Source organism: Neopelma chrysocephalum, unplaced genomic scaffold, assembly GCF_003984885.1.
Source record: "Neopelma chrysocephalum unplaced genomic scaffold, ASM398488v2 Primary Assembly neopelma1_63, whole genome shotgun sequence".
NCBI lineage: Eukaryota > Metazoa > Chordata > Aves > Passeriformes > Pipridae > Neopelma > Neopelma chrysocephalum.
Genome location: NW_020897720.1, coordinates 5,627,761 through 5,652,002, shown reverse-complemented (window position 1 = coordinate 5,652,002; position 24,242 = coordinate 5,627,761). Strand labels below are relative to the sequence as shown.

At 57.6% G+C, this 24,242-nt stretch overlaps 1 protein-coding gene across 2 annotated transcripts; it reads left to right on the top strand.

Annotated features, from left to right (window-relative positions):
• The first annotated feature begins 9,775 nt into the window (after window positions 1-9,775).
• Window positions 9,776-21,296, top strand: ARHGEF37 (Rho guanine nucleotide exchange factor 37). Of its 2 annotated transcripts, XM_027682734.1 has the most exons (13): window positions 9,776-9,985; window positions 12,200-12,417; window positions 12,831-12,960; window positions 13,380-13,527; window positions 14,336-14,535; window positions 15,077-15,207; window positions 15,747-15,851; window positions 16,490-16,600; window positions 17,327-17,656; window positions 18,561-18,689; window positions 19,056-19,251; window positions 19,741-19,913; window positions 20,274-21,296. In XM_027682734.1, exons 2-13 carry the CDS (start codon window positions 12,214-12,216, stop codon window positions 20,481-20,483), a joined length of 2,067 nt encoding a protein of 688 aa, XP_027538535.1. In that variant the 5' UTR covers window positions 9,776-9,985; window positions 12,200-12,213; the 3' UTR covers window positions 20,484-21,296. The 2 variants fall into 2 exon arrangements, with proteins under 2 accessions (XP_027538535.1, XP_027538536.1); XM_027682735.1 differs by lacking the exons at window positions 9,776-9,985; window positions 12,831-12,960 and having other exon boundaries at window positions 12,304-12,417.
• Window positions 21,297-24,242: the final 2,946 nt, after the last annotated feature.

The window sequence follows — 24,242 nt, the reverse complement described above, 5'->3', positions numbered from 1 at the left end:
GCACAGTCTGTCCCAGAGAGCCCATCACCCTCTTCTCAGAGTGCTCTGAATTTCTTGAGACATTGGGGGAGAAATGACTTGGAGCTGGAGCAGAGGCCGGTTCCGCTGCCCCCAAGCCCCTTCACAGCAGGGATGCTCCCTCTGTTTCCCACCTCCTGAATCTGAAAGCACTCAGAGTGAGGATCAGCAGTTCCAGCAGATTGTAGATGAGGGGCCCAATCAAAGCACTGCTGAGGCCAGTGATGTTATCACTAACAGCACTTCATGCTGTGGCTTTTATCAGCACCTCCTCAGGGGTCATGGAGTGAGTCCCTTGGAGTCAGGACATTACAGTCCCTTCCATTTTTTTTAAAGCAAGTTTCTTCCTCCCAAGATTGGAAAGAAAAACATCTTTGAGAGCACCCCTGAGAGCCTGGAGAGCACAGCGCAGTGGAAAGGAGCCCCTTCCCTCATGGGGCTGGTTTGTAAATGTCCCTGTAATTTTTTAAACATGATATTTCCTAATCCATCCTCCTGATTTCTAAATCCTGGGGGAGAGTCACAGAAGACAAGCTCTGCTGGATGCTGTGTGCTGGCCCACCTCCCAGAAGCCTTGCACAAGGGCTAGGAAGCTACTGGGAAGCTACTGGGCAAAGTATTCCAGGACTTGGACTCAGGCTGGACCACCTGATTCCAGACAAATTGTGTCTGGAAACCTGGGGCTCCAGCCCCTTTGTAAGCGTGTCCTCCCAGGTGTAAGATCCACTTGTACCTTGTCCCTTCCAACAGTCACCTGCAGGCCTAAATATCTTCTCTACTCAATGGATCAGCTTTTCATGTCATTCAAAAGCTGGTAGTTGTTGAGATTAAAAAAACCCCACAACACAATGGGCTGAGTGATGCTGTTTGATTATGCCTGAATGTTTTCTCTCCCCTCCTCCAAAGATCATCACGAGCTCCGGTTCATCAGCGTTTGGGAAAAGCACAGGGAGGAAAGTGCCAGATAAGGGGAAAGGCTCATCACATGTTATTGTTACCACAGCACTGGAAATATCACTAACTAATCAATCAGGCCCTTGATGCACAAGGCCCTGCCCCACATCCCCTCTGGAGCAGCAGTCATGACACGTGGGTCCCACTTCATCACCCGAGGAGCAGAGTGAGCAGATGAAAAGGGTACGGGCTGTCCCGGTTGGGTGCACTTGAGAATGAGCTCTGTCAAGGGCTCCTTCACTGATGGGCCTTCAGCTAATTTTAGCACCAGTGATCAGCAGCTCAGCACAGCACAGGGGAGCCATGGTTTGCAAAAGCAGGAGTCCGTGTTGGACACACCAGCCAATGTTTAGGCAGACACAGGAATGGCTCTATGGGGTCTCCTGGACAGCTCTAAGCTTGCCATGCCCATGGTCTGAACTAGACAGGAGCTGGGTGGCAGTGAGACCCTGTGGGGACAGCTGAACTGGGGCTCGGTGACACAAGGCAGCTTGTGGCCACGGTGCTTTCTGGCAGCAAACAGTTGCTCCTGTTGCTCAGAGGCACAACGACAGCCATTTGAGCACCCTGGGAAGCAGCTGGATCCCCTGAAGAGCAGGGTGCTTCACCGACACCCATAATACAAATTTGGGAGCAGCACCAGCTAGGGATAAGCCTCCCTTCTCCTCTGCACTGGCTGTAGCTCCAGCACACACGGCACAAGCTCCCTCTGCAGAGTCCTCTGCCAAGGGGAAATGGGTCCTGGCAGGGACTGGTCTCTGCTACCGAACTGGAGGGCAGCTCAAACAACCCAGGATCAGATGCAGCTGCAGAGGGGATTCATGATGGGAACACAGCTCTGCAGGTCACTGCCCTGTGCCTGCTCTTGTTGGCTCTGAAACTGGGTGAAAATACAGGTACTGTTATTTGTCACTGTGTGAGGCTCCAGGTGCAGAGCTCTTGTACCCATGCTCCTTTCTGAACCACCTCCTTTGGGTCTGGGTGGTGGTGACTGATGCCTGGCACAGGAATGTCACACAGCAAGGACACCTCACCCTGATTACAGGTCCAAATCCCATTAGTACCTGGGGAGCAGATGGAAATCTCATGTGACTCAGGCACAAGGCTCATCACCTCTCTCCTAAGTGAGGAAGTTCCCATGCTGCCCCAAGGTCTCTTGTGATCCTGCCTCCAGAGGGACACAGAGTGCCCCAGGTCCCCAGAGCAGGGGAGGGTGTGTGGAGGCTGAGCAGTGGCTCCCCACAGCAAATCTGTGTCACCTGGGCTGATGGAGCCGGGCCTCAGGTCTGGGATCCAACCTGCCACCTGAGACAGGCTATTTTTCACTTTAAAGCTTCTCAAGAGAATTCAGACGTGTGGGACCTGCCTCCACTCTGTAGGGAGACAAAAAAAGATCTGAGGCCAGTGAGGAAGAATGGAGTGTTTTACGTTCACACAAGGGTGGACCTGTTGCAGCCGTGGGGTGCGGCAGTTGGCAGCATTCCTCAGGTGAGGAAGTGGTGTGCCATGTTCCCAGGAAGCTCCTGCTCTGTGGTTCCTTCTTAGGAAAACACGTAAGAGCCATGTGGCAGCTCACCTGGGCCAATACTCTGGCTCCTGCTGTGGCCCAGGGCAGATATTTACAGAGGCACAGAGTAAGGGCACAGGAAGGCTTCCCAAGAATAGTCCCTGAGCTCCCCCCAGTCCCCTAGCCTTAGGGAAGAAGTTGTGGTTCTTTGTGTTTAAGAACCCAAAGGATTTTTCTTCCATGAATTCATCCAGTTCCTGTTTAAATGCTTTGCATCTGTCACATCCTGTGGAGAGGAGCTCCACAGTTTAACTATACGTTGCACCAAGAACCACTTCCTTCTCCTGGTTCCAAACTTCCCTCCAGGTAGTTTCATTTGGAGCTTGTATTCCTCTACTGGAAGAGATGGTGAGTAATCACCCCTCCATGCCCTCACATGCCTCCCAAGACAGTGCAGATCTGTATCACACCCGTCACTGTTGTCCCTTCTCCTGGCCATGATGCTATTCCTCACACAGAGGCTGCTCCAGAGCTTGGTGAATTCCTGCTTCCCTTCTCTAAGCCTCTTCCATATATCCCTCTTGAGACAAGGCAATGGGGAGAGCTGGACGCAGCATCCTTAGCGTGGGCACATCACCGGCTCACGCAGTGGCAATGCTTCCTTTCTCATCCTCTGTTTCTTTCCTACTCACTTCCACCATTCAATTTTCTGCCTTCTCTGCCCCAGATGATTTGGAAACACCATTTAGCACAACCCCCAGGATCCCTTCCTGGGAGGAGACACACCAGTCAGAGCCCCTCACTAGGCTACTGGTATTAGGACTGGTTTGTGTTTGCTCTGCCTTTGCCTGAGTTTCCTTGGCTGCCTGTCCCACTACACGGGGACAGAGACCCAGCAGCTCCTTGCAGCCTGCCCTTGCCTGCTATGCTCTGAAGAGCTCAGTGCTGGTGGCAAACATGATCACTTTGGCCCTTTTCCAGATAATTTGTGGGCACACTCAATGGTTCTCCACAGGTAACATCCCTTTGCTGTGAAAACAAACCTCTTACTTCAGTCCTTCCTTTCCTGCCTGTAACAACTGCTCTGTCTGGCAGGTCTTTCCTCTTTTTCTCCTGAACAACACCACGTCCCTGAGGGGTTGTGGTGGGAGGCCTAGCCGGACATGTCACAAACCAGGTTTCCTTCCCCGCATCCTTGCAGGATGGCCCCATAATCCCCCTCAGCCAAGAGCAGGACCCAGGCTTGGCAGAGAGGTCTCTGACTGGAAGATGTCAAGGCTGGTGACTCTCACCATCAGGGCCTGGGGAGGAGACTTGGAGCTGGGGTGTAGGCTGGTGAGTCAGGGTGGGTGGAAGAGCTGGAGCTGGAACATCATTAATAATGGAAACACATTAATAATGGAGACGTCTCTCTGATGCTGCAGTCATCCTGTGGCTGGAGGGAAGAAGGTGAAGCAATGGCTGCCGATCCACAAGGGAGCTCTGCTTTCAGCAGAAGCAGTTGATGGGCAGAGCACACCTTGGTCAGGTGCTGCCACTTTGGCAGGAAGCCCCATGTTGCCAGAGCTGGGATAACCCAACAGGTACAGGGGATGCTGAGATGTATGGGGTCTCTGGCACCCAGGCTGAGCTGCCACACCTCAGTGCCACCAGCACCTGCAATTCCTGCCCATCATCTTATATTCCATGGAATGAGCTGCTGGGTTTTTTCCACAACAAACTCCTGCCCAGTAAAACATCCTCCTTGCTAAGATGTGAAGTGGCAAGTAGCGGAGGACATGGGCAACACCATAAGCAGGCCCTGCAGCCTTTCTGCTGCTGCTGGGGCTCCAGGGACCTCTGCACCTCTCCTTCCACCTCAGCCTCTTTTCATCTCTTCTGGGTTTGTTTAGCTTCATGTCTCTATCTTCTCAGCCTTGGCATCTGGCAGCCCCACCAGGGACCTTCATTAATGCCAGGCAGCTGCCCACACCCAGCCCTCCAAAGCCTCCAGTGATTATTTCTCCCAAAATGAAGGGGGACCCAGGCATTAGGCTGCTCCCCTGAAAGAGCCCTTGGCCACGGACTTGCCCAGCCCATTGCACAAAGGTCAGGGCTGCCCACCCCTGCCCTCCTTCCCAGCAGGGCGTGGAGCTGGTGACCTGCAAGGTCTTTGCTTCAGGTATCCTTTCTGTGCTCTGAGACTCCTGGGATGGGTTTTTGCCTTTAGTAGTGAAACAGGCACCCAGTGATCCTCTCAAGGGGCAGCTGATAGACCTGCTGGTGGCAGAGACACAAGCCCTGTCACGGCAGAGGCACTCCCAGGTGTGTCTGTGGAGCCAGGGAGGGAGAGATTGCACATGGACTGGCTTGGCAGCTTCAAGGGGCTTTCACCTCTCTCCCTCCCTTCATTTCTCTCTGAAGCAAGAGAACTCAGCTCCTGCAACACCTCCTGTGTAGGCAGCACCTACTCTCGGAGAAATTTGCCTGGAGGAGCGGGTGCTGGTGGGACTCCAGAGGTGCCCAATCCCAAAGGAGAAGGTGAATCTCGAGGGGATGTGCCTCTGCTCATTTTCTCGTGTCCTCACCTTGCTCAGGAGAGCGACAGCACCCAAGGGTGGGGTGTGGGCAGGGGGTGCCCTGGTGCCCAGGCGTGTGGGGTGCCAGGGGGAGGAGGTGGTGCCCACGTGGAGCTCCAGCTCTGCGGGTGGGTGGTTGTGATGACGCGGCAGAAGCAGAAATTGTACAGTCAGACAGGGAGAAGATAGTTTGATCAGTGGAAATGACTAATCAGCAGAAAGCACCAGAATTTTCTGAACTCTTCTCACCTTTCTCATGTCTCCTTTCCTCCTTGCTGCAGGCAGACAGTACTTGGTGGGGTGGTGTGCCCGTGCTGTGGGACGCTTTGGGCAATGAGTGTTGTCGCTGGCACTGCCCCACGATGAGTGTTGGTGGCCCCATCTCAGGCTGGACTGTCCTGAAGACATTTGTTCTTCCTCCCAGAGCTGCGGGATGCTGTAGACACCTCTTTCTCTCCCTGCATCCCGTCCCAGATGCCCATGGACTCTGCATTCTGTTAATCCATGACTTTCCAGGACAGAGCAGGGCAGAGGCAGGGATTAAGTGCCTGTCCTGCTCGTGGGCTTGGAGACACCATCCCTCAGGAAAGGTCTGGTGTTTGTTCTTGATGGGCAGGGATGGGAAGTCATGCAGCCCACAGCCCTTATGAAACAGCTTGTTTGCTAACTGGGTAATGGTGCTCTCCAGCAAACTCTTATCCTTCACCAGCAGAGACACCAGCAAGAAAAGCAGCCACTGGTATTCCTCGTTAAGGGGAGAAAGAAAGTGCTAAATACCAGTATTGCTTGGTTAGCAGAGTGAGGGATGGCAGAGAGCTCTGAGCAGAGCACTTCTCCTTGCTGGTCCCGAGAGAGCAGGCACCACTGTCGGGGCAGAAAGATGGATACCTCGGAATTCGGTGCCCTCACACCAGCCTCTGGCTTTTTCCTCAAGTTGTCATCACCATCAGCTGGCTCAGCTGGTAACAGGGACTTGGGACAGACTGGTAAAAGGCCCAGAGTCACCAGCCCTGGGAGAGAAAGGGGGATCTTGGGATAGGAAAAGCAAGGCAAGGCAGCAGAGTGGAAAGAGAAGGACCACAGAGGCTGGTGTACACGAAACCACTAAAACCACTAAATACACAAGACTTGGGCTGCTATGGCCTCAGAGAGGCCAAGAGTGGCTGAAGCCTCCTCCATGAAGGAGGTCTGCACAGGGCCCATAAATAACCCTCTTGGAAATAAAGAACTGACTCTTAATTTATTCTACTCGGATCAAATCCTATCTGTTTATTTTTAGCCTGTGCTCTGCCTTGTGGTGCAGGCATGTGGCTGACACCATTTCTACCTGCCTGGGAGCCCTCTCTGGACACAGCCGTGGCCAAGTACATGGATGGGATTATCCTGAGAAGGGATGCACAGCCCTCCTTCCCTCCTACGGGTGACTTAAGCACGTTAAATGGGAAGGGAAGAAGGAAGAGAAAGGAATGACATCTATGTGGTTTTTCTGGAGTTGCTCATGCTGATAGCAAGCTCAGCAGAATGAAGACCTTTCATTTCACAGGTTCTTTCCTCCTTTCCCGCAGCTCAAATTGCCCTGCCTTGCACAGCACACACAAACACTGAGGTTGCAGGCAAAGTCCACTTCCGAGCCTGGCAGTGTGGGAGGAAGTTTTGTGATTAGGATGCACCTGTGAGCACATTCTTGAGCTCCTGTTTTTTTTCCCTCTGTTTTCATTTCCACGATGAATGGCCAATAGCGGCGTGTGGTCACCCAACCCTTTCAAGACGGGAAAGAAATCCAAAGAACAGTAATAATGGAAAAGATTAAATAGAGGAAATGTAACTTTCCTGTGCAAACCTGCTGCTGGGAGAGGAACCCCGCCTGCTGTTGTTATTCGGCAGAGCCTGAACTGTCGTGCTTTGCATGGCTGGAGGCCGTGCTTGTTTTCTGAGCAAGCCCTGTCTAACTCAAAGCTTGTCTGGTGCATTCCCACAGAGCCCCCTGATGGCTTTAGCTTTCATTCCAACAGCCTGCACGTTAATGTTTGGAGTAGCAGGGAAAGTCCCTGCCAACAGCAAAAGGCTTTCCTGGAGCCAGCAGAAGCTCAGGGTGAGATACGGGGGACAATAACCACCTCCTAGGCACCTCCTGGTGCCTTCTGCCTGGATGGTTGCTGGGCAGCCACAAGTTCCTGCCTCCCATCTGCCTCTCTCTTCCTGAGGCTTTCACCATGATGACTATTTTGAGCTGGAGCCCAGAATGGTCAGGTGCTTCTCCGGCCTCTGGACTGAGCCTGTGGTCAATCACACAAGGAGTGTCATGGGGGATCTAGTCCCAGCAGCCACATGGGGTTGATTTTTTTCTTAAATACTGCCAGAAAAGGGCTGGCAGAGCACTCCTGCTGTGGCAGTGGGTATGAGGAGGGCCGGGCAGTGCTGTGGAGGTGGCTCACCCCTGCTCTGTGAGAAGCATCCTGTGAAAACACTTTTGCAATGAGGTTGCACAAAGCTGGCTCTGTTGCAGGTGAAGCCAGTCCTGCCTCCCTCAGTGGCTGTGCAGTCCCACGCGTGATCCCACACACGGCCCTGACGTTGCTTGCCAGGTTTCATGCTGTCAGACTGGGGGCACACCCACAAGGGAGCTGACGCCAAGGCTGCCAGGGGACAGCCCACCCTGCTGGAACACTTTAGCCTGGCTTCACCTGAGCACAACACCTCACACTGGGACACAAACACTTGTGTTCGACCAGCCAGTGCCTATTTGCTTTCCTTGAGTAAGGAGGGCCAGGCCAGGGCAGCCAGCCTGCTTCCACACCTGCCTGGGGAGCCCTGGAGTGGTGACAGCACTGTCACACTGCTCCTGGTCCCTGAGCCACCGAGGTGAGGTGAGCACAGCCACAGCCCCAGTCCAGGGCTGGATGAGAGGTGTGTGGGGCCAGCGGCACAGCAGGAAGGAAACTTGCGCTGGAGGAAGGAGGTGTCAGGAAGGAGGACAGCGAGGCCACCCTGCAGGGATCTTGCTGGAGCCAGGTTACACAGCCTCTGAAAAACTAGACTGGAATGGGAAATATGCCTGAGGCAACACCCACGGTGTGAGCTGTCGGGGCGGAGCTGGGGCTGGCAGGGTCAGGGTGCTGACCAAGGAGGGAGCACTGCCCTGCTGGGACTCCCTCGGCAGCCGACAGAGCGTGGTTCCTGCCCTGCCGTGATCATCCACAATATGCCGATGGGAGCAAAGCAGCGGTGATGTGTCTTGAGGGCTGATGGCTTCATTGGACATGGCAGTAAGAGCACCAGCCCAAGGACAGAGCTGGAGAACTCCTGATGTCGGTGTGATGACAGCCCAAAGCCTGCCTGGCCAGGCCTTTCGCTGCTTCAGAAAGCACCTGGTCATGGACTGAATCCCTGCTGCCACCTGTAAGGGAGGAAGGACATCTGTGTTCCCAAGGCCACAGCCAGGTAATGCCCTCACTGCCCAGCCACATGTGGGTCTCTCCCGTGGCCACATGTCTTTCCCTAAGCCCATACAGCATGGATCAGCCTGGGAACAATTCTCCTGGGGTGGCTTTACCCTGGCCACCCACTCAGCCAGGGGACATCACTGTGTGTTCATTGGCCTCTCCCCCAAAGACCAGCTTGGGCTTCTTCCCATCCTTGGCTTCTTCTGTCTCTTGGCTGCCCAGCTTATCCACCCACAGCTGCTCCTGTGTGCTCCAGCACCCCTTCAGTGCAGGGATGAAGGAGAGCAGGTTCACAGTCATTGCTTGGGGCCCCATGAGCTGCACCCAGCCTCTCCATGGGCAGGATGGGATGCAGGCAGGGCAGGCAGGGGGGCAGGATGGCCTTCCTGGCACCAGCACTGGGTGGGAGCCAGCGGAGCAGGTGCATGTGGGTCCCCATGCTGCCCTGCCCAGCCCATATCAAAAATAGTCCCAGAAAGGGACCCAGAGGGAAGGGCTGGAGGTGCCAAAGAGCTTGTCCTGGCCCATGGGGAGTTTTGGATCTAGACACAGATGCTGCCTGTAACCTGTGTGAGTCACTGAAGGACTCGGAGTCCTTTTTAACACGATGCTTTTTGCACACTGTGGGTCAGCCTGGAAAAACCCAGGTGCTGTTGTCCCCTCCCTGTGGTTGGGATGACTTTGAGCTCCCAGCTACGGGAGTTGGCTAAGGAACAGCCTCACTTCTCAATAGCTTGTTTATGAGGATGCAAACACCTCACCAGCATAAAAACAACTTCATGCCAAGTAGCCACCGTTTCCCAGTGCCCTAATCCTGGCAGCCACTTCCTCAGTTATATTTTCATTTCTGTTTTCTCTGCCCCCTTTTCCGTGGCTGAGCAGCTGCTGAGCAATGGCAGAGCCGAGGGGCAGTGGCCGGGGGGCACCACGGGGCTGCACACCGGAGCTGCAGCAAGGCCATGGAGACACGGGGGACCTGTCCCTGTTATTTATGGCAGGGGCGAGGCGGTGTGCCCCCTGCTCTCCAGCCGCAGCTGCTGCCAAGGCATCGCGGTTCGAGGATGGACCAGGGGGCAGGGGGGCCTGGGGCAGGGGGTCCAATACAGAGCCGGGCCCGGCGCCGGGGTTTCGGCTGCTATCGCAGAGCGGAGCCCCCCCGCCGCTGTGCCGCGGTCCGGTGCCGGCGGGGGCGGTGGCGCTCCGGGGCAGCCGCTGCCACCCGGGCCGGCCGCCAACCCCCCCGCCCCGCCGGGCGTGCGCAGGGACCGCCCCGCCGAGCCTCCGTCCGACCGGCTGCGGCTGCCGGGGGCCGGGACCGGCGGGGCCGGCACCCCCCGGGCGCGATCACCCCCTGCCCGGGATCAGCCTCTGCTCGGGATCAGCCCCTGCTCGGGATCGCCCCGTACCGCGGACTCCGCCCGGTGCCAGCCCGGCTGCGGCTGCGGTGTCACCGCCCGCAGCAGCGCGACAGCGGCCGCGGCCGGGCACGGCGACCTGCGCCGCAGGTGAGAGCCGGGGCCTGGGGTTTCGGGGCGCGGAGGGGAGACCGGGGCTGAGCGGGGAGCGAAGGGATGGGACCTGTGGGCCCGGAGCTGGGGATCCCTGCGCGCGGGTCTTGGGGAGGGCCGGGGGGCGGCCGTGTCCGCGTTACGGACTGGGATGCCCGGAGCCCCCTGGTTACAGACTGGGATGCTGGGAGCTCCTTCGTTACAGACAGGGATGCTGGAAGCCCTCTGGTTACAGACAGGGATGCTGGGAGCCTCCTCGTTACAGACAGGCGTGCTCAGAGCCCCCTGGTTACAAACAGGGATGCTCAGAGCCCTTTCGTTACAGACAGGGATGCTGGGACCCGCCGAGGCGGCAGTGACAGCTCGAACGCGGGCAGCTGCCTGGGAGGAAGGGCTGGGGAAACGAAAGCTGCTCCTTCGCTCTCCAGCTGCTCCAACGCTGCCCAGAAATGCTGCGTTTTAATTTTGCACAGTTCCCTTACCCCTCCGATGCCTCAGGCCAGGGGGATGAGCAGAGGGAAAGAGGTTTCTGCAGCCTGGGGAAAACCCCCCAAAGCAGCTGCGTGCTCTGGGGATGCTGCTGCAGGGATCAATGCTGGCATGCTCTGAGCTGCAGGACATCTCTCCAGGGCTCAGGGGGTGTTTCAGGTCAGGTCTTTCCACCTGCCTCCACCACAGCCCTTCCTCTGAGCAAGGGTTTTGCCTAGGCAGAGGACACTGAGCTTGTCCAACAGTCCTTGATGGAAGTCCTTCTGCCTGGACACCTTGGAAGCATCCAGAGGGGTGCAGAAAAGTGTCTCCTACTTCCCATGTCCTGTAGCAGCCAGTGCCATGCCACAGGCAGGGGAGGCAGCCAAATTGCAGAGGGCAGGGATGACAGCTGGCAGGGTGACGTACCCCTGTCAGGCAGGTGGAGGTCCAATGCCCTCTCACTTGTGTTTGCTTGCTGTGCCAAACCCAGCTCTCCTCCGGCACAGCAGTGGGCGAATGCCAGAAGGGAACATTCTCCCTGCTTATTAGCTAGACCCTCCCCAGCAGAGGCTTAGGTTGTCCTACCAGCCCCTCTCCCTGCTCCCACTGCAGGGGCCTGGGGCTGCACCTTCCAAAGTGGGCACCTGGCTTGTTGCAGTGTGGCTGTGGAGGTTGGCACTGGCTGGGTAGGCAGTGGAGAGCAGGGACAGAGCCGCCCTTCGTGTGCTGCTACTTGTGCCATCTTGCTTTTACCCTGCCAAGCCACCTCTGCTTTGCCTTTGCTCTTCACCTCCTCCACAGGCAGGTGGAAAGCCTGGCAGAATTCCTCCCCCTGGCTGGGGTCTGGATCCAGCCAAGCTGTGCACTATGCTGGTGTGGGCCGTGCCACATCTTTCTCTCTCAAGGCCTCCTGCCAGGAATCAAGCACTATCTGTGATGCTTTGGGAGCTGCTCCATCCTGCTCGGTATCAGTTAGAGCAGAGCATGTTTCCTGAGAAGAAAACAGTCATGAATCAGCTCTGATTTTCCACACTCTCTGCAGGCAGACACAAGGCAGTGCCCTGTGCCAGGCAGGGCACAGGCATTGCATACCAGGGGCTGCCAGTGCATCTGGCAGAGGCGTCAGCAGCTTTGCCCACCTCTCCCCCCGTCCCAGTGACTTTTAAACCAGCTCTCGCTGTCACAGAAACATCTCTTGTTCAAGCACTGCAGAAACACTCTTTGTACTTTGAACAGGGCCCTTACAGACAAGGCAAGGTGCCAGGCGCCAACAGCCGGGGTAGGGAGGAAACAACTGGCCCTGGCAGCAAGGAGCTGGAGCAGAGGTGGCAAACCCCACTCTGCCCTCGAGGACAGCCCCAGCACAGTCCCAGAGCTGGGTGGGAGCTGCCAGGCCCCTGCCTGCACCTGGGGGCCCCTCTTGCCCGTACCCTGGCCCCGCACGTGGTCCCTGGAGTTTGGGCACATGCGTGTGTGTGTGTGGCAAGTCTCTGCCTGCCACACGTGGGTGTCTGCCCACGGCAGCCAGACTGTTCCTGCCTTGCAGCACTTCACTGTTTTACGGTTTTGGAGTGTCATCCATGTCTTGCTTGTAAATGCAGATGGATTGAGTGTCCCTGGGGGTGTGCTGTATGGTGCCCCTGGTACAGGAGAGGGAGCGCGGCCACTGCTCTGGGTTGGGCACCAGAGCACCAGCCTGCCCTTGCCACAGCCTGTCCCTACCCCCTGCCACCCCTGCAGAGTGCCCTGCCGAGATGGCGAGTGCCAGTGGGGCGGAGCCTGATGCTGAGAATGCAGAGGAGGCTGAAGAGGCCATCTACGAGGAGGTGCTGCCCTGTGACAGGATGGAGCTGAGCCAACGGCTGGCCGTGGAGGAGCTCATCACTACTGAGGCCAGCTACGTCCACAACATCCAGCTCTGTGTGTCGGACATCCGGGCACACCTCCAGAAGAAGCAGGTGAGGTGGGGTACATCCCCCTGCCCATGGGCTGGGCACTGTAGGGTGAATCTGTTGAGAGCTGCAAGATGCCCAAACTCCTGCAGGGAGGTTACCATGTGCTCACCTTCCACCTTCCTGCCTGGGCTCCCCCTGACCAGCCAAGGTCTAGGGTTGGATGGGCATTGGGTCTGACCAAGTACAGCTATCCTACAACTGTAACCCTGTGTCTGTAATGTGAAAAGACCTCACTGCCCCACTTTGGAGCACAGACAGGTCTCAACATTCCCAAAACCTCCTGAAACAGAGCATTGCTCCAGGTCCTGGGGTGTCACATGGGGCAGATGAGTGCTCGGGGGGCGTGAGTGCCTCTGGAACACACAGCTCATCTCTGACGTATTTGGCTTAGCCTGGGGCATCTTTGTTCCCTTCAGCTGCCTGATCTGGACCTGGAAGGGCTCTTCTCTAACACCGATGACATCCTCCATGTCTCCAGACGGTTTCTGAAGGGTCTTGAGGCCACGGCCACCCAGGGGCAGGAGCAGGAGCAGCTGCTCTGCATCAGTAAGTGGTGCACTGCCAATAGCTGACCTGTGCCCACCCATGCCTTTGCTGGTGCTGGCAGTGCCACTGCCCAGTGCTGGGCATGTGTAGATTCCATCCCTATCCCACCTGCCCTGACACCTCCTGCACCTCCCCTGGCTCTGGGAAGTGCTGCTGTCAGCACATTGGTGTCCGCAGGGAGCCCGCCCCACAGGGGCATGGCAGACCTGCCCAGCCTGCAGACAGTGGAGGGGGAAAAGCATCAGGCCCAGCTAGGCAGAGGTGCCTGGGTGCAGAGCACTGCCCTGTCACCCTTGGCTGGCACTGCTTTGCTGGCTTCACCCTTCCAGCAGGCTGGGAAAAAACCCCCACTCTCGGAGGGGTTTTCTCTGAGGCCATAGGAAAGGACCAAACTTTCCAGCCTCACTCTCCTTCCCCAGGCACCCTGTTCCATGAGTTCAAGGAAGAGATGGAGACTGTCTACAAGATCTACTGTGCCAGCTACGACCATGCCCTCCAGCTGGTGGAGAGCTACCGCAAGGACCCCAGGCTGCAGGAGGAGATCTTGGAGACTCTGAATGCAACAGTGTAGGTACCTGCTGCTGAGGCCACCACCTTCCTCTGCCTGTTTTACCTACTGGCTTTGCCCTTCACCTCTCTGGACAAGCTACCTGTATGGATATGTGTCCCCAGCCTGGGTGTAATATCATGGCCACTACCTTTGTGGCATTTCCTGGTGTAATCCCTGGCAGCCTGTCCTGGATCCTTGGGGCCACTTGCCAAAGGGCCACTACAGTTGGTGATTTTTTATGGTGGACCCCAAAATAAAGGATGGGTGTCATGGGCAGCTGCTGCCTCCCCCACTGTGCCCCATGAAGGGCACATGTTCCCCAGCTTGACCAGAGAGACAGGCTGCCCCTGGAGGACCTTCCAAACCCATCCTGAACTATCAGGTGGGTCACAAACACTGTTAGAGCCAGGACATGCAGGAGTGGCAGTGGAGGAGCTCCTGGGATTTGCTGCTTAAATCATGGGTGATGTGATTCCTGAATGAGATATGTCTTGCCTTTGGGTCAAAGGGGAGTCTTGCCTGCACTTTGCTCACCCTCTCCCTCCCTGTTGCCCACAGAGTGAGCACAGATCCCGTGTCTCATAGCTAGACAAGCACAGCACTGTTCAGGGAGGCAGCGTGCCCACGTGGGGCTGGCACTGCCCTCGGGGCTGGCGGGGACAGCAGTGGCCCCGCAGCTGGAAGGAAGCAAGGGTTCACAGCCAGAAATCTCCCATGACTTTTGAGCTGCTGTCTCCCCAAAACACTCACAGAGAAGCTGGCAGGAGCAGCAGGGCAGGAAGGCAGCTCTCCACACCAACCTTGAGCAATTCCCCTCTCCATCAGGCCTCACACAGGCGCATCAGACCTCAGCTTCTTCCTGGTGATGCCGGTGCAGAGAGTCACCAAGTACCCACTGCTGCTGGAGAACATCCTGAAGAACACCCCGGCCAGTTCCAGTGCCCACTCAGCCCTGCAGGCAGCTGCTCGTGCCATGGCCCAGGTCAACGCCAACATCAACGAGTACAAACGGCGCAGGGAAGTAGGTGAGTGGTTGGGGGGCTCGGTGCAGGCAGGGGGCACAGCCCCTGGGAACCCCCAGCCCAACCCCAGTTGTCTCCCCTTGGTGTTGTGTTAATTCCCACTTAAATCAGTTCAAAGCTCTCCTGCTCTCCACCCATCCTGCCTGGTGGAGCCACACACTCTGTGCAGGCAGCTCCTGGAACTGCTCTGGTCCTGTAAATGCCACTCTGGGCAAGACCTGAAGGCTGCAGGAGCAGAGTGGCATGGGCAGGGGGGCTGAGGATAAAACCAGTCTGTCTGCATTCCTGGGTCTGGGGAACTGAAAAGAACACTCCTGCCCTTGGGACAGGAGAAATCAGGCTCCCCACAGATGGGAGCTTGGCTTCTTTTTGGTTTTCCTAGTACTTTCGTTCTTTGATGTGGGTTGTGCTTATCCTGTTGATCAGCCCCAGCCCCTGTGCTGTTCACCCTTGTTGCCTGCTCAGGCTGCTGAGGATGTTGCCATGAAGTCTCCTCTTCTGATCTTTTCCCCCCCTCACCTTGTGTCGCCCCCACCCGAGGCAGCAACCAAATACAACAAGGCCGAGCACCTGACGCTGCGGGATCGCCTGGCGCGCCTCAACACCCACTCCATCGCCAAGAAAACCACGCGGCTGAGCCGGCTCCTCATGCACGAGGCCGGCATCGTGGCCAAGGTGGGCAGCCCACACCCCTCTGCCTGCGCCCAGGGACCTGCTGCCTCTCCTCAGGTCAATTCTGGGGCTTTCTGCTGCTCCCGAGGTGCCTCCCCCAAGGAATGGGGAGCGTGGGGCCAGGGTAGAGTGGCTGATGCTGACACAGGAGCCACAGTCCCATGTTGGGGCAGCCTAAGGATGCCTCCTGGTCCTCCATCCCAAGGACCAGCAGGGCAGGAGGGATGCAGGGACACACCTCGCTCCCTTCCTCGGAGCATTGCAGGGCAGAACTTTGGCCCCCAAAGGACCTACAGGATCCTTGAGCATCCCAACAAAAGCAAAGACACCCTAGTGTTCCACAGCACCATGATCACACCAAAAGCCTTCTTGCTGCCTGCACCCCAAGCAACCCATGTCTTGGCCCCTCTCCAGATTCCTGGAGCCCCTCAGAGTCTCCCCTGCCTGTCCCCAGCCCTGTAGCTTCAGGCAAGTGCCTGGCTGCTATGTTAGCCCCCAGCAATGGGGACCTGGCTGGTGATGAGCTGCCTCTTGCCTTGCAGACAGAGGATAAGGAGTACGATGACCTGGAAGAGAAATTCCAGTGTGTGGTGTCCAGTGTGGCCACCCTGAAGGAGAACGTAGCATCCTACCTGGGCCATTTAGAGGTAAAACCTTGACCACTGGCAAGGGGTTGGACCTATTCAGGCTTCAGGACCTGTTTGTTGGGATTGTAGAACACTTAGGAAAGCAATAGCTGCTGGGGATGTTCAGGGATTTGCAGCTCAGCTAAAGTGTCCTGTTGTGTCAGGGAGTTGCACAACATCCAAGGATTGCTCAGGTCCAGGGGAGCTTAAACCAAAGCTGAGGCTTTGACAACACAATCTGAGCTGGTGTCATTTGAGAATAATCTGTCCTTAAACTTATCATTATTTCAAGGTCTTAAATGACTGAAAAGGCCAAGTGTTGTTCAGCCTGGGGATTCTTGCTTTAATAACGGATGTAAGGCAGAAATGTCCCCATATCAGTCCTGACAACAAATTTCCCTTCTGAAATCACCTGGGTCAGCAGCTACTGTGATTTTCTCATAGAAATTCCTTGGGGCATCTGCGGGAAATGAAAGTATGAGCGATGGCAAAACATGCAATCCCCAGACAGCATTATCAGGAAAGCCTCAGGAAATGGCAGAGGGTTCAGAAAGCAGCAGTTCATGGGCTGGAAAGACCTTGTCATAAAAATATTGAGAAGGGCTCCCCATATAGGATTGGGCAGGAGGTAAGGGAGTCTGATGCTTTCTCCCTTTCAGGCATTCCTATTGCCCGCCCCACACCAGCGTGACCTGCAGATGGATGAAGGACCTGCCCAGCAGTATCGGCACTTCGCAGAATGCCTCCAGTACACTGTTTTCCCAGAGTTTGTGAGTGCTCCTTCCCTGCACATCTCCTTCAGCCAAGCATTGTTCTCCCCACCCTCTGCCAGGGCACAGTGGGGGGCTGGCTGCTCCCGCAGGGCAGCCAGGAGCTGAGGGGGACCCCAGAGCAGTGTCCTCACAGTCCCCTGAGGCCTCAAATTTGCAGCAGAGCCAGGAGCAAGTAACAGGATCCATCAGCAGTCCCAGACACACGAAGTGAGGAACCAGCTTCAGGGTCCATCCAGGAGAGAAGGGAGGGCCTGGGCAGAGTCACAGCTCCAGAGCCCATCCAGGACTGGAGACAAGCTGCACTGTCTGTCTGATGGGTGCATCCAGGAGCTGGGCTACCTATAGCAGAGATCCAAGGACACAGAAACCAGCACACCCACAGTAACACTCAGGCAGGGGCAGAGGGCCCTTAAATGGGCTGTGGGCAGGAATGTGGAGGGAGGCCCAGGTGAAACCGGTCTGGGCCATTAAGGGCTCCTACCTGGTCATTTGCATGGAGCACAAGTTTGGAATTGTGGCAGGCATGACTGCTCTCTACCAAAGGTTTGCTTTGCTTGGCATCCTATGTGCCTTCAGGAAAAGATGCCTCAGATGCTTCCCACTCCACACAAAGCCCCTCAACAGGTCCCCAAGCCTTTTATGCCCCATAAGACAGTGCCCCATGCAGGCAGCTGGTCCCGTTTGGGGAGCTCACATGGGGGTTTGGGTTCTCTCACCTCACAGAAGCGACGGCTGGACAGGCTGGTCTGCCAGCCCCTCAACAGCCTCTCAGACATGCTGGTGGGGCCACAGCAGCTGGTCAAGAAGCGCCTGGACAAGCTGCTGGACTACGAGGAGATCCAGGAGCGGAAGAGCGAGATGGGCAGCGTGACGTATGACGAGGAGGCAGCCATGAACACCTTCCTCGCCATCAATGACCTGCTCGTGGCGGAGCTCCCGCAGTTCAACCAGGTGGCTGTGCAGCTCCTGAGGCAGATCCTGTGCTCCTTCAGCACCCTGCAGCGGGACTTGGCTGCCCAGGTCCTGCAACAGGCAGAAAAGGAGCTGCAGCAGGTGAGCGTGACCCGTCGGCGTGTGTGCCCAAACAGGCACATGAGCTGAGCCAGACCTTCTGTAGGCTTGGGACATCTCAGACATCCAGGCTCTGGAGGTTTGCTGTGGCCCAAGCCCACCCTTGCAGACACACAACTCCCTGTCTAGGATTTGTAAGCAATCTCTCCTCCTCCCTGCCTGGGGAAAGCCAAATTTTTTCCTCTGCACTGCCAGACACTGTCCTGCTTTCTCTTTGCGGACACGACTGGTAATTTATTGGTGTGCTGCTGCCTGAGAGATCAGTGTTAACTCTGAGCTCCTGAGAGCTCTGTGCCAGGAAGGCAAGGAGGAGAAAGGCAGCTCCTGGCCTGAGGAACAAGCATCCCTCAACACCCATCACCTAGGAGATGTCTCCCAGAACTCCTTCCTGTCGTACTCTTGAGCCTGATGCAAACGTGGAGGGTCAGGGCAGTTGAAAGCCCTGGGGCAGAGCATGGCTCTGGGCTGATCCATGATCAGGATGAGAACAAGGTGCAGCCAGGTGCAGGTGTCCTCTCTGGCACTGCTCATACCTAGTCAGGAGGGTGGGTTACCCTTGCTCAGTCTGGGCTGCTTATGCTGCACACATCTACCCTGGAGCTACACCTACCTGTCTCCCTTTATAGTCATTTGGGACAGGCTGTGAGCTCAGGGCTGGACAGCAGGAGTGAGGGACTGCTCTGGTTGGCTGGATACAGCCCAAGAGCCCCACCTGTGATGGTCCTGCCCAGAGAAAGTGGCTCACAGTCAGAGAGGTGCATCTTTATTGGCCAGGTCTGTTCTCTTGCTTTCTCAACCCTTTTCTTCTTGCTCCTTCTCTTCTGACCCTACCCACAGCTCTTCCTCTCCCCAGGGCCCTCTCTGATCTCAGATTTTGTCTCCACAGATGCCCCACGGCCACATGCCTCTGCCCAGTTTCTGGAAGGTGGTGGAAGACACCTTGCAGCAGTCAGGTGCTCAGCTCCAGGCCTTCTGCCAGACCTTTGAGACTGTCACGCCGAGCCCTGTGACACAGGTAGGGGTTGGGAAGCGGATGTCTCAGGCCAGCTGGATAAAGAGATAGGACTGTGGCCCCCCAGTGCAGGACATCCCCTCAGCAGGGAGGTTGGCTCAGAAAGTGACCCAGAGGGTTGCCGTGGCCACAGTATTTCCCTCTGACAGCAGCTGGCTGGAAATAACCAGGGATGAGGCAGCTCAGCAATTCTGGTTCTGGACACTCATCTCCAAACCATGGGGTAGAGCAGATAGCATGAAGGAGGTTAGGGGTCCTCTAACCTCTCACTGGGATGTGATCCTGCAGAAGGGAGGGAATGTGTACACAGAGGGCCTCAGTCTCCTGTGTGTTTCATCAAGTGCTCCCATGTCTCCTGCTCCCCGCCAGCCTCTGAACCCTGCTGAGGAGCGGAAGGTCCTTTCCCTTGTAAGCAAGCACGGCCCAGACAAACTTTACCAAGTGACAAGCAACATCAGTGGCAGCAAAGACTTGGACCTGACCTTGCTGAGGGGACAGATTGTCGCTCTGCTGCAAAGTGCCGACACGAAGGGGAACACGAGCAGATGGCTGGTGGATGCTGGAGGTACCGTGAGTACGACGGGCAGCTTCCCCCCGCCTTGGCACCAGGGTCAGGAACCAAACCCACACCACTTCCTCATCCTGGATGAAACAGCGGGCCATGGACTCCTGGGTCCTCCCTTCCAGGCTTTGTTCAGCCCAAACCCACCTCAGCTTTGCCAGCTACACCCGTTGCCATTAGCTGTGAGGTTCAGGCTTCCCGATTTATTCCCTGAGGGAATACTCATGAAGTGTTGTGGCTGAGAAAGGAGAACCCATGCACACAGAAACACATGGAATTCTTCTTTTGTGGGAGGGGGTTTCTTCTGGATATCCCCTAGTGATGGACTAGTTTGAACACGTCTGCTGGATATCCCCTAGTGATGGACTAGTTTGAGCAGGGCTGCTGTGCCAAGCCAAGCAACAGCCGAAGTGTCATTCCTCTCTCCTCTGACTGGTCCTACATGTGTCAGGTAGTGGGGCCCCATGACGTGTGTGTGTCCATGTCCTCCAGGTCCCCGAGGGTTTGTGCCTGCTGCAAAACTCCAGCCGTATTCCCCGGTACAAAGCCAGCAGCGCGGGATGGATTTGCTAACCCCAGAGAGTGACACAGAGAGAAGGAGACATTCCTATGCATTACCTGAAGCTCCCAAGCCCCAGGTGGCCACCTTCACCCCGACATTCCAGGTGAGAGCGGGGGACACTCCCAGGGCCATTCCTAGCAATACCACCAGCTCTGTGCTAGTTCTTGTGTGGATGGGAAGGTGGACCTGCTTTTCCAGCACACACATGGTCATATATGTGCAGCCACGTGCCCAGCAGGGAGTGTCACACCCCCATCTGAGTGTCACATGAGGCTGATGTCCTCCTTGCTGGCACCAGGGTGGACAGAGCAAGACAACTGTGCTTGGTGGGTCCCCAGTGTCCCTCCATGCGTGTCATTGCGGCGCTGCCCTCTCAGAATGGCCTGCCCTGCCGTGTGTGTCCATCTCCCTTTGACTCTCATGTCCAGCAAGGGCTTCCTCCCTCCTTCCCTGCCTTTCGCAGGTGGTCGCCGGCTTCTCCTTTGCAGCCAGGAGTCCACACGAGGTGAATCTCCAGGCAGGGCAGCCCGTGGTGGTGCTGGAGCCGCACGACAAGAAGGGGAGCAAGGAGTGGAGCCTGGTGGAGGTGAACGGCCAGAGGGGTTACGTGCCCTCCAGCTACCTGGTGACTGTCCCCGTGCAGGAGCCCATGGGCTGGAGCTTGCCCGTGTGAGCATGGCCAGCCCACACCCAAGGGCACGGGCTTCATCGGATGGGAGCAGTCGGCTTGGCACCGGAGGACTCCTCACGGGAGATGCTGGAGGGAGGCAGCCCCGGTCTGGGAAGGTGGTGGGAGGCACCTGGCAGAATACAGCCCGGGGGACAGGGGCGCAAGGATGGCGCTGGAGGAGTGGTGGTGGGAGGCGTGAGGGCGTCGTGTCCCGTGTGTGTGTGTTTGCACAACGCAAAGCAGCCCTGAGGGAGTGAGGGCAGGTGGCTGCAGCTATCCAGGGTTTTGCTGAATTCTTTGTCAGTGACAAATGTGCCCCAGGGGATGATGAGGCAGCATTGTCCTGGTTAGATCAGGACTGAGTGGCAAAGGTGCAGCGCTGCAGAGGGGCCCTAAGCCAGGCATGGGGCACCTGGGCACTGGGCACTGAGCACCTCGGCATCTGGGCATCTGCACAGCTGGGAACCTGGGCAACTGGGCACCTGGGCAACTGGACACGGGGGCACTCGGGCACTTGGGCACCGGGGCACTTGGGCACCTGAGTGCCTGCGGCAGCGCTGGCCTGGGCCGGCGGCCCCGCGCGGAGCGGCCACCAGAGGGAGCCCCGAACTAGCGCCCAGTGCCCGCTTGGCGCGTACTGGGAGCACTGGTGCGGGGGCCTTGGGGTGCGGGAGCACAGCCCGGTATGGGACGGAGATCCCGGCTCCCAAGGCTCCCTGAGCGCCCCATCCCCCTACGACCCGGCAGTTGTCGGAGGTCCCGTGGAAAAGGTTTTTGGGAGAATCAGTAAGTGCCGGTCGGTCCCTGACCTAAGGCTCGATCCTTCCCCTCCCACCACTCCTGAAGCGCCCCAGCTCCGTGCCTCAGCTTCACTGCCGTTGTGCTGGCACTGTTTGGAGATGCTGATGGGGCTGAAGGTTGGCAGCCGTGCCCACGGCAGCACTGCCATGGTGTCAGAGCCCCCAGGGCACCGCGGGAGAGCTCAGACCACGGGACCACGCTGCCCACCCCTCGCCCACCGTGGGCAGTGCAGGCACCCGCCGGTTCGGCAGCCTGGCGTCGTCCCGGCTGCCCTGGGCATCCGCATAAAAGGTGCGGTGTCTCGGCTGGCGAGCGCCAGCACGCCGGGCCCCGTGCCCTGCCCGGCGGGGAGGCAGCACGCCCGGCCACCCACGGGCTCCCCGGGGGTTGTGGGGGCTGCGTGCAGGTTCCTGCACTGCAGGGGGGCAGAGGTGGCATGTCCTCACACAAGCCTTGTGCCATGTGGGGAGGGACGGGGTGGGTGCCAGGCAGGTGAGGACAGGCCCCAGACACTGTTGTGTGCACCCCACATGTGGATCCATGTGCCTGGTTTGAGGCAGAACTCTGTGGGGTTCACTCTCTGTTATAGCTGCAGGGTCCTGGGGTGTTATCTGTGAGGAGGCTGGGGGCAGCTGCCTCTGCCCAGCTGCCATTGGAAGCCCTGAGCAAATGCACCCACATGAAACCTCGAAGGGGACAGCAGTGCTGGAGTAGGGGTTGTTGCCTGGGGATGCTCCCAGCCTGGGGAAAGGCTGATGAGTTCCTCAGGATGGGAGAACAGGCAGGCAGAGGGAATGAGGATCATTGTGCAGGAGCTGTGTGTCTGAGGCTTATCTGCCCACAGAGCTCACACCTCCAGCTCGCTGCTGATGGCTCCTCTGGATTTTTCTGTTCCTAATCAAACCATATCAGATCGGATTTCCCTCCCCAGTCACCTTCCTGCCAGCTCAGTGGGGTGCAGTTGCAATCAGCCCTGCACCAGCACAGGCAATAGCAGGAGTCAGTGGCTCGGGCAGGTCCTGTTCCACAGCCTGGGAGTTCCCAGGACCCTTCGGAGGGTTAAAGGTGACAGTGGGACAAGGAGCGCTGAGAGATGACTGCTGCCTGGGCACTGATCTGCCCTCTGGAAGGAGATCTGGGGCAGGCAGGACTTGATAGCCAGTTGAGTTTTGTCTGTCTCTCACCAGGACTCTGGATTTCACGTGCTCTGAAACAGCAGCTCTCCTTTTCCTCCCTCCAGCCACTGCCGGTGCTGCCTGTGTGTCAGTGTGGGTCAGGAGGAGTTCTTTGCCCAGCCTGCAGCCAGCACAGGGGCTGCAGGACATAGGGAGGTGTCCCAGATCCCTGCTGCCTCTCCTGGGTCCCCACTCTATCCATCTACCCAAGCCCATCTACCAGCGCTCGCCAGGCTGACAGGCTTGCAGGGCAAGGTGGAAACAGTTCCTGCACATCCCACAAGCAGATGTACAGGAGCCACCCTCCAGTGCCCTGCAGGAGACACTACACTGGGGACATGCTGCTTGTGTCAGGCAGCAGCTGCCTGTCCTCTGTCCCTTGTCAGATAAGGCGGTTGTGCTCCAAGCGAGGTGCAGCCCAAGCACCAAGAGGGTCCTTGGTAAGGTGCTGAGCCAGCCAGCACTATCACCCTGCCCAGCAGCAGTGGGACTGGTGTCCTGCCCACCCCAAGATCCTGGTGGCGGATGGTCCCAGCTAGGAAGAGGGAATCAGCTCATGTGGCTCCTCTGGTCTTTGGATCCAAAGGGGTGAGCTGGGCTCTGCAGTTGCCACCAGCCCTGCTGCCAGCCTCAATGGCCATGGGACCTTCACCATGTCCTCAGGACATGGCCTAGTACTTGACTGCAGGACACAGATGCCAACATCCCTCACTTCTCTCATGATTTCACCCAAACTCATTGCACTGCTGCTGCCCTGAGTCTGGAAGTGCCCTCTTGGAGTCCCTGGTGGGTACAGGGCTCTTCCAGCCTAAACACGACAGGGGATAAAGGGCACAAGTGAGCCTTTAAATAGCCCGTCAAGGACAGGCTCTCCCAGGAGGAATGCTCTGGCTGGCCCGGTGGAACATGCCTGTGGCCAGGGCATGGGGTGACAGCTGGGCAGGGATGGCTGCTCAGGAGGTCAGGTCAAGGTTAGGCATCGCCCTGGCCGGGTGCCACGGCGCCGTGGCTTGGCACCACAGAGGCAGAGCCATGCAAGGGGGAGGGAAACACATGCCAGGCCGGGTTTTTGCCATGCCCAGGGCTGATCTGTGAGGTGGCAGCAGAGCCAGGCAGGCACTGCTGCCTGCAACCTGCCTGCCAGCCTGCAAGGAATTTGGCACTGGCACAGCCTGGCTGCCAGAGCAGCCTCTGGGGCAACTCCGGTCATCCAGGAGCGGCTGTTGCACTCCTGTCCAGGCTGATTCATATCCTGGACGTGCAGGCATTTGGACAGCGTCCACCTGTGGGGTGTGACAGTGCACGGCCATGTCCCCAGGGCATGGGGCACCAGCACAGCCGTGGGCCGGAGAGCAGCATGGTGGCAGCTCAGACCCTGTTCTCCCCTGCTCTGTGGGGTGTGCTGGCCCCTGGGGACACGGGGTAGGGGGCCACAAAGCACATCTCCAGGTGGAGACACCTGGATTGCAGGAGGATGGCTGTGCCCAGGTGTTGATGTGCCCGATGGCTCTGCTGGGGCACCCAGGAAGCAGAGGGGTGCAAGAGGAAAGCAGCTGCCAGGGAAGCCCCAAGCCCAGGCTCCCAAACCCAGGCTCCCAAACCCAGACCATCCCTTCACCACAGAAGCGCAGAATAGGAGTAGGGGAGCAACAGGGCAATGGAGGGCAAGGAAGGAGAGGAGAGAGGGGACCCAGAAGGAGCAGGGTGGTTGCCCTGGGCTGAAGGGCACAGCCAGCCCAAGCAGGCATGGAGCTTGAGTTCCCCCTCTCTGTGAGGCTGAGCTGGC